Raw genomic sequence first — 10,238 nt, forward strand, 5'->3', positions numbered from 1 at the left:
TTGTCAAGATGCCTCTTAAACGTCTCTATGGTACCTGCCTCCACCACCTCCCCCAGCAACAAGTTCCAGACACTCACCACCCTCTGTGTAAAGAACTTGCCTCGCACATCCCCTCTAAACTTTGCCCATCGCACCTTAAACCTATGTCCCCTAGTAACTGACTCTTCCACTCTGGGAAAAAGCTTCTGACTATCCACTCTGACCATGCCACTCATAACTTTGTAAATCTCTATCATGTCACCCCTCCACCTCCGTCATTCCAGTGAAAACAATCCCAGTTTCTCCAACCTCTCCTCATAGCTAATGCCCTCCAGACCAGGCAAAATCCTGGTAAATCTCCTCTGTACCCGCTCCAAAGCCTCCACGTCCTTCTGGTAGTGTGGCGACCAGAATTGCACGCAATATTCTAAGTGTGGCCTAACTAAGGTTCTGGACAGCTGCAACATGACTTGCCAATTTTTATACTCTATGCCCCGACCAATGAAGGCAAGCATGCCGTATGCCTTCTTGACTAGCTTATCCACCTGCGTTGCCAGTTTTAGTGACCTGCGGACATGTACGCCCAGATCTCTCTGCCTGTCGATACTCCTAAGGGTTCTGCCATTTACTGTATACTTCCCACCTGCATTAGACCTTCCAAAATGCATTACCTCACATTTGTCCGGATTAAACTCCATCTGCCATTTCTCCGCCCAAGTCTCCAACCGATCTATATCCTGCTGTATCCTCTGACAATCCTCATTACTATCCGCAATTCCACCAACTTTTGTGTCGTCCGCAAACTTACTAATCAGACCAGCTACATTTCCCTCCAAATCATTTATATATAATACAAACAGCAAAGGTCCCAGTGCTAATCCCTGCGGAACACCACTAGTCACATCCCTCCATTCAGAAAAACACCCATCCACTGATACCCTCTGTCTTCTGTGACCGAGCCAGTTCTGTATCCATCTTGCCAGCTCACCTCTGATCCCGTGTGACTTCACCTTTTGTACCAGTCTGCCGTGAGGGACCTTGTCAAAGGCTTTACTGAAGTCCATATAGATAACATCCACTGCCCTTCCTTCGTCAATCATCTTTGTCACTTCCTCAAAAAACTCCATCAAGTTAGTGAGACACAACCTCCCCTTCACAAAACCATGCTGCCTCTCGCGAATAATTCAATTTGTTTCCAAATGGGAGTAAATCCTGTGCCGAAGAATCCTCTCCAATAATTTCCCTAACACTGACGTAAGGCTCATCGGCCTGTAATTTTCTGGATTATCCTTGCTACCCTTCTTAAGCAAAGGAACAACATTCTCCAGTCCTCTGGGACCTCACCTGTAGCCAATGAGGATACAAAGATTTCTGTCAAGCCCCCAGCAATTTCCTCCCTTGTCTCCCTCAGTATTCTGGGGTAGATCTGATCAGGCCCTGGGGACTTATCTACCTTAATGTTTTTCAAGACGCCCAACACCACCTCCTTTTTGATATCGGCATTACCCAGACTATCTACACTCCCTTCCTTGGACTCATCATCCACCAACTCCTTCTCTTTGGTGAATACTGATGCAAAGTACTCATTTAGTACCTCACCTATTTCCTCTGGCTCCACACATAGATTCCTTCCTCTGTCCTTGAGTGGGCCAACCCTTTCCCTGGCAAACCTGTTGCTCTTTATATACGTATAAAAAGCTTTGGGATTCTTCTTAATCAATCATGACAACAGACATAGATTCTGTTGTTGCTCCATAATGAAGGGAAGCAAACAGTTCAGCTCAATGAGAGAGGCAGATTCAACACAAAGATGACCAATAATAAAGGGATGAGTTAGTAATTCTCTCAGGACTAGAGAAACCAAAATGGATCCTTGTGAACTATTAAGGATTTTACAGTCTTCATATGATCAGTCATACAGGTCACAGGAAAGGGCTGATAGTTTAATTATGAAAAATCATTATCGATTGCTGTTTTTCTTCTTGTCTGTGATACATCCATTGAAGAGACACGTAGGCCAGCAGTCCGTGTACACAGAGCATCACACCCTCTTCTCGATGTGTACCATTAAGTGACGGTTACTGAAGTGTCAGCTCCCATAAGATGTGGAAGTTGGAACTGCAAACATTCAGTAACTAAGAGGAAAGCAGAGCTTCCGGGCAGTGACCAGCTGGTGGGAGAGCTGACCTTTCCCCACAGGGTCTTGTTACATTACCTTAAAGCATCAATGACCCAGCAAATACAGGTCACTCAAATAGACTCTTCTGACTCAGGTGGGAGTCCTGGCTGAAGGTCATGGAGTCAGGCCCCTTGCTCATCATCCAGGCCGATACTTCAGTGAATTTGGGAGCTCAAATCAGCTGGGATAAAGGTTTAAATCGAACAGGTGGTGGGGTATTGGTCCTGAAGTACTGTCACATACAGGCCAGCGGTGGGGCTTCACACACAGTTGGTGGCTCCTGGGTAAACTAGGGTAGTAAACCCAGTAGTTTCCCAGAATTCGTCCACTGTGTATGAGGTCCCGCTCGGAGGAAAGTTCCAAAAATTCTCCCAAAACCAGTTGAAATAAATAGAGAGCTAGTTTGATGAGCAATGAAGTGAGAGACTGCCTTCCCCTATAAACTAAGAGAGCAGGGATGTTTAAAACTTGTAACGGGACAGAATAAACTCTCCTTGTTAGATAAAATACTGGGGAGCAGAGTTTACAGCAGCAGTTAGCACTGTTTCACAATGTAACTAACCCTGAGGTATCATACAGATTAACATTGTATACAGAGTATAAAGTACAAGAAATCACCACTTTGTCATTTAGTTCAGGGAAAATCACCCCATTCCCCTAAACTCTGGGCCTTTAGCATCAGCAGAAATCAGACAAGTTTCTCCAACCATGACTGTGCCAGTTTCATAGTTCGACAGAATGAGATTCAACGTCAGTTAGAGGAAAATCTGGCTATTAGAATGAGAACATTCCAGCGCAGTACAGGCCCTTCGGCCCTCGATGTTGCGCCGACCTGTGAAACCATCTGACCTACACTATTCCATTTTCATCCATATGTCTATCCAATGACCATTTAAATGCCCTTAAAGTTGGCGAGTCTACTACTGTTGCAGGCAGGGCGTTCGACGCCCCTACTACTCTCTCAGTAAAGAAACTACCTCTGACATCTGTCCTATATCTATCACCCCTCAACTTAAAGCTATGTCCCCTCGTGTTTGCCATCACCATCCGAGGAAAAAGACTCTCACTATCCACCCTATCTAACCCTCTGATTATCTTATATGTCTCTATTAAGTCACCTCTCCTCCTCCTTCTCTCCAACCTCAAGTCCCTCAGCCTTTCCTCGGAAGACCTTCCCTCCATACCAGGCAACATCCTAGTAAATCTCCTCTGCACCCTTTCCAAAGCTTCCACATCCTTCCTATAATGCGGTGACCAGAACTGCACGCAATACTCCAGGTGCGGTCTCACCAGAGTTTTGTACAGCTGCAGCATGACCTCGTGGCTCTGAAACTCGATCCCCCTCCTAATAAAAGCTAACACACCATATGCCTTCTTAACAGCCCTATTAACCTGGGTAGCAACTTTCAGGGATTTATGTACCTGGACACCAAGATCTCTCTGTTCATCTACACTACCAAGAATCTTCCCATTAGCCCAGTACTCTGCATTCCTGTTACTCCTTCCAAAGTGAATCACCTCACACTTTTCCGCATTAAACTCCATTTGCCATCTCTCAGCCCAGCTCTGCAGCCTATCTATGTCCCTCTGTACCCTACAACATCCTTCGGCACTATCTACAACTCCACCGACCTTAGTGGCATCCGCAAATTTACTAACCCACCCTTCTACACCCTCTTCCAGGTCATTTATAAAAATGACAAACAGCAGTGACCCCAAAACAGATCCTTGCGGTACACCACTAGTAACTAAACTCCAGGATGAACATTTGCCATCAACCACCACCCTCTGTCTTCTTTCAGCTAGCCAATTTCTGATCCAAAGCTCTAAATCACCTTCAACCCCATACTTCCGTATTTTCTGCAATAGCCTACCGTGGGGAACCTTATCAAACGCCTTACTGAAATCCAAATACACCACATCCACTGCTTTACCCTCATCCACCTGTTTGGTCACCTTCTCGAAAAACTCAGTAAGGTTTGTGAGGCACGACCTACCTTTCACAAAACCGTGCTGACTATCGCTAATGAACTTACTCTTTTCAAGATGATTATAAATCCTGTCTCTTGTAACCTTTTCCAACATTTTACCCATAACCGAAGGAAGGCTCACAGATCTATAATTACCAGGGCTGTCTCTACTCCCCTTCTTGAACAAGGGGACAACATTTGCTATCGTCCAGTCTTCCGGCACTACTCCTGTCGACAATGACGACATAAAGATCAAGGACAAAGGCTCTGCAATCTCCTCCCTGGCTTCCCAGAGAATCCTAGGATAAATCCCATCTGGCCCAGGGGACTTATCTATTTTCACACTTTCCAAAATTGCTAACACCTCCTCCTTGTGAACCTCAATCCCATCTAGCCTAGCAGTCTGAATCTCAGTATTCTCCTCGACAACATTTTCTTTCTCTACTGTAAATACTGACGAAAAATATTCATTTAACACTTCCCCTATCTCCTCTGATTCCACACACAACTTCCCACTACTATCCTTGATTGGCCCTAATCTAACTCTAGTCATTCTTTTATTCCTGATATACCTATAGAAAGCCTTAGGGTTTTCCTTGATCATATCCGCCAATGACTTCTCGTGTCCTCTCCTTGCTCTTCTTAGCTCTCCCTTTAGATCCTTCCTGGCTAGCTTGTAACTCTCAAGCGCCCTAACTGAGCCTTCACGTCTCATCCTAACATAAGCCTTCTTCTTCCCCTTGACAAGCGCTTCAACTTCTTTAGTAAACCACGGCTCCCTCGCTCGACAACTTCCTCCCTGCCTCACAGGTGCATACTTATCAAGGACACGCAGTAGCTGCTCCTTGAATAAGCTCCACATTTCGATTGTGCCCATCCCCTGCAGTTTCCTTCCCCATCCTACGCATCCTAAATCTTGCCTAATCGCATCATAATTTTCTTTCCCCCAGCTATAATTCTTGCCCTGCGGTATATACCTGTCCCTGCCAATCGCTAAGGTAAACCTAACCGAATTGTGATCACTATCACCAAAGTGCTCACCTACATCTAAATCTAACACCTGGCCGGGTTCATTAACCAGTACCAAATCCAATGTGGCATCGCCCCTGGTTGGCCTGTCTACATACTGTGTCAGAAAACCCTCCTGCACACACTGGACAAAAACTGACCCATCTAAAGTACTCGAACTATAGTATTTCCAGTCAATATTTGGAAAGTTAAAGTCCCCCATAACAACTACCCTGTTACTCTAGCCCCTGTCTAGAATCATTTTCGCTATCCTTTCCTCTACATCTCTGGAACTATTCGGAGGTCTTTGGAAGACTCCGAACAGCGTGACCTCTCCTCTCCTGTTTCTAACCTCGGCCCATACTACCTCAGTAGACGAGTCCTCAAACGTCCTTTCTGTCGCTGTAATACTCTCCTTGATTAACAATGCAACACCCCCTCCTCTTTTAAGTGTCTTCAATGTTTCCTGGGAAAAGCAAGTGAGAAAAATGATATCAGATCCAGGGTTTGATTCAGTTTGTTTCTCATTCTCTGTTTGTGTTTAGACTGAGGGGCAATAACGTGGGAGATTCAGGAGTGAAACTACTGTCTGAAGCTCTGAGGAACACTGACTGTAAAATGCAGAAACTGGAGTAAGTACCAGATGGTATTACTTTGTTTATACTAACTGGATATTGAACATTGTATATTGTTATCAGTAACAGTAATAGTGTCATTATTTAACACTGATTAACCCTGATTCCTCTTATTTCTCTCACTGTCATCCCCAGTCTATGGGATGTCGGCCTGACTGATTCTTGTATTGAGGATCTCGCCTCTGCTTTCAGTACAAATCAGTCACTAACTGGTCTGAACCTGGGATCAAACACCTTCACAGACCGATCTGTCCCCGCTCTCAGCTGCCTCATAATGAACTGCAGGCGTCTGGAGCAGATCTGGTGAGTGTCTGTGTTATTGTTCAAATGTCTTTCAGTCACTTTTAGGGGTAACAATTGTCTGTGATTATGATTGAAATATTAATCCCAGTCTTCCTGTCATTTACGCTGTTGTTCAACCTGTCTAATTCCGCTTTAACTCGTAATCTGTTTCAGGCTTGTGGAGAATCGCTTCAGTTCAGTCCGAAAGAATCAGCTGAAGTCACTGCAAGACACAAGACCAAGGCTGAGAGTGACTGTGTGAACATTTTGATTTATAATCATTTATAATGGACATTTTTGGTTGATTTTTCTGTCCCCCCACTTTCAGCAGCTGTGCTTCAGGTTTAAATCCTATTGGATATTTAACTGGTTCCAGCTCGAGCTGAGTGAGCTTCATCTCCCATGGTGACGTCAAAAGGCCCAAGAACAGGGTCAGGAGACTGTGGTATTGACAGGACAGAGGTTCCTACAACTCTTCCAACTAGGAAAGGAAAGTGGTATTGATGTATCAGACCCACTCTCTGATTTCAATATGGAAGAATTTGTTAGTAAATTTAACTATGATATCGATTTTACTTGAACTAGAAGTTCAGGTTAAAATAACCAAATTACTGAAATTATCTTGATGTAACTCAGCATGTATGGTGGGAATTAAAGCAGACAAAGTGAAGTTAGAAAATTCCACCACATTATCCTGTGGTGGAAAGCATTATGGAATTGGGGAACTGCAGCCGAGATAAATCCTTGGATAAGAATCATTTCTCATGTCTAGCTCATAATCCAGTCAATCATTGTGATCCACTTAATCCGGAGGAGAAAAGACAGCAGCTGAAGAGCGAGCAGCCGTTAATCTGTGAGTCGAGTTGTTTAACCGCCAAACCGATAGTGTGTGCGGCCCTGTCGTTTCAGAGGTCAGACCACATCCAATGACAGTGATCCTCTTGTGATTGGGCGAGCTCACAGTAAGTGACTGCATCCCTGGTCACATTCTCCAGGAATACCTTCTGCATCCCGTGAGTAACTCGCGCCTTGAGCCCGAGATCCGCTTGACACCGTCACAGGAGAACAACCCCAGCTTCTCCAATCTATCCATGTCACTGAACCTCCTCATCCCCGCAGCCATTCTTGAGAAGCTGTTCTGCACTCTCTCTAATGCCTTAACACCCTTCCGAAAATGTGGCATCCAGAACTAGACCCAATACTTGAAGCGAGGCCGGACCAGCTTTTTATAACTTCCTTTCTTTTGTACTCTATGCCCCTATCCATAAAGCCCAGGATCCCGAATGCTTTTACAACCTGCCCTGCCATCTACAATGATTTGTGGATATATACCCCCAGGTTGCTTTGCTCCTGAACTCCTTTAGAATTATACCCTTTTTTTTTGCAGAAAACCTGCAAAGTCCTATTTTTACCTGGAACAATTCTATTGGAGAGACAGAAGATGCAGTCTCATCTCTTATTGATATACCAGAGATGGACATAGTATTAATCTCACATTCAGGGGCAATGCCAGCCAGTGATAAATTCCATATTTAACCCTCTCTTGCCTGTAGAAATCTCCGCAGTCCAGCAGCTCAGGGTTGCTGGCTATTCTTCCCTCTCAGTGACAGAGTGTCAGATATTAACTATTGCACTATCCCAGCAAAGCCAGCCACTGCCTTCGCTCCTCCTGTGTCTCTGCACGATTGCTTTGTGAGGGCAGGTTTGTCAACAGCAAAAACCCTGCACGGAATGATCCCAAATTGAACTTCTTTAAGAGTCAAACCCCCAGCTTTCACCAATTCTCTGGCCTGTCCCCAAGTCCCAGTTCCTATGCTCAGATACTGATCAAAGTTAATTGCAGAACATTTCCATTAATTTTTGGCTGAATGAGTTCAGAGTTCCGCACAGTCCTGCTCCTGTCCCCTTGTAAGTGAGAGGCACGCAGTGTCCCCTCTCCCCCCCTACTGCCTGCAAACTCCATTCACTCAGTGTGCGGCAAAACATCTGCCAGTGGAGAGATCAAGGTCCCCGGGGAAAGGAGAAAACAGCAGCCTCCTTCCAGCAGTGCATTGCAGATGGGCTCAGAGATCAGCATTGAGGCTGCCGCAAGTTCAAGGGGAATCGGGGATGTGAGTAAGAGGCGGAGTGGAGCAGGATCTGGTTCTTGAACATGGAGGGAGTGGAGGGGGAAGGGAAGGGAGAGGACATTCGCGGGATGTGTATAAGAGGCGGAATGGAGCAGCATGTGATCCTGGAACACGGAAGGAGGGAAGGCAGAGGGCATTCCTGGGCTGTGTGTAAGAGGCGGAGTGGAGCAGGATCTGGTCCCGGAGGGAAGGGAGTGAGCAGAGCGAAGGGAAATGACATTCTTGGTTAAGGCCTGCCCGGGTCTGCAAATGAGACCTGACCCGAGCCCGACAGAACCCCATCCAACCCGGCCCGAGTCCTTCAATTTTTTCCCATGCCCAACCCGACTATCACTTAACTGACCTTCCGGGTTTCACTTTGTTTCTTACCTGCACAAGCTTAAAATAACTAACAAAACCACCTTTAAAGTCCAAAAAGTAAAGTAACATTAAAGTCACTTACCTGAGGTTGTGATAGAGTGTGTCCGAGCCGATCCGACCCGAATGCCGGACCTGGAAGTGTGAGCTGACCTGACCTGAACCCGACACGTCATCGGGTTCAGGTCTGGTTGTTGGCCTTTAAGAATGGCCAATTTGCTTATCAGCCTGCGGGTCTTTGGCTGTGGGGGAAGGCCGGGGCAGCTGGCGGAGGCCCACGCGTTCACAAGGGGAGCTTGCGGGCTCCGAGCGGGCGGTGCCCAGGGCTGAACCCGGGTTGCTGGAGCTGTGAGCCTGTGGTGCTAGCCACTGCCTGTGTCACCCCGCGAGAGATGGATGTATATTGGAAACAAAGTTGGCGAAATTTTCCAGTTCAGGACGAGGGCACGAAACGGCACCAATACAGTCATCAATGTATCAGGTGAGGAGGGGGTCTGAGTAGGAATGGAACAAAGAATGTTCCATATATCCCACAAAGACAGGAAGAACTCCGACCTATCCAGGTATCCGTAGCAATACCTTTTATTTGGAGGAAGTGAATGGAGTTAAAGGAGAAGTTGTTCAACGTTTTTACCCCAGATTCCTTCTGTGGCAGAATGTGTCCCATTGATGGCTGCAGGGACCGAGTGCACATGCTCAGCACAGGTTTTACACTGAGCATGTGCAGAGTGATCGCACTCTGCTCAAAGGAGCTGGAGAACTGAACCCAGCCAGTGTAGAGGGATGGAGAAAACTGGCAGTGGAGGGAAGAAATGGTGCAGATGGTGCCATGGGTTTGGATTTCAGCGCAGGGAGGAGGGAAAGTGTGTGGGACAGGGATTTACAGCTTTGGGGGGAAGAGGAGAGGAAAGAATGATTTTTGGAGAGGTGACTAAAGTAGTGCACAGGGGAATGTCTATGGATGTTATTTATGTGGATGTCCAGAAGGTACTTGATAAACTCCCTCAAAAAAGCCTGTTTGCTGAAACTGAAGCCCATGGAATTGAAGACAGGTCAGGTTAGGAAATGAGCTGAGCTGCGGGAAACAGAGAGCAGGAATAATGAGCAGGTAATCGATTTGGCAGGATGTGAAGTAAGGAGGTAAATCCTCAACCCAAGATAGACTGTGCACTGCAACAACGACAGGCTGCAGCCAGCTGCAAGACATCAGGCCTGTGAGCATCAGCAACAAGACTAAACGACACACTGAATGGGCTAGGGTCCCTTTATCAAACACACATTAGGATAGACAGGGTGGGTGGTGTTTTTATAGCCAAGATAGAGTAGAAATGGTTTCACTGTTGGTTTTTGTTTAATAAATACGCTTGATTGATTCATCACATACCTATATATATATATATGGGAATATACAATGGATGGTAGGACCCTAGGAAGTACAGAGGGACCTTGGTGTACTTGTCCATAGATCACTGAAGGCAGCAGCACAGGTCGATAAGGTGGTTAGGAAGGCATATGGAATACTTGCCTTTATTAGTTGAAGCATAGAATATAAGAGCAGGGAGGTTATGATGGAGCTGTATAAAACGCTAGTTAGGCCACAGCTGGAATACTGTGTACAATTCTGGTCACCACACTATAGGAAGGATGTGATTGCACTGGAGAGGGTGCAGAGGAGATTCACCAGGATGTTGCCTGGGCT

The 10,238-nt window shown here is 46.1% G+C and overlaps 1 protein-coding gene across 1 annotated transcript in view; it reads left to right on the plus strand.

The window, feature by feature from the left end:
- LOC137360363 (NACHT, LRR and PYD domains-containing protein 3-like) overlaps positions 1-9,895 on the plus strand; it is a 212,729-nt gene extending 202,834 nt beyond the window's left edge. The window contains exons 5-7 of the mRNA XM_068025826.1: positions 5,682-5,768; positions 5,907-6,074; positions 6,228-9,895. Coding sequence (XP_067881927.1) covers positions 5,682-5,768; positions 5,907-6,074; positions 6,228-6,315 — 343 coding nt within the window. The 3' untranslated portion in view covers positions 6,316-9,895. The remainder of the gene's footprint in view (positions 1-5,681; positions 5,769-5,906; positions 6,075-6,227) is intronic.
- The last annotated feature ends 343 nt before the right edge of the window (positions 9,896-10,238 follow it).

Source organism: Heterodontus francisci, unplaced genomic scaffold (genome assembly GCF_036365525.1).
Source record: "Heterodontus francisci isolate sHetFra1 unplaced genomic scaffold, sHetFra1.hap1 HAP1_SCAFFOLD_188, whole genome shotgun sequence".
NCBI classification, from domain to species: Eukaryota; Metazoa; Chordata; class Chondrichthyes; order Heterodontiformes; family Heterodontidae; genus Heterodontus; species Heterodontus francisci.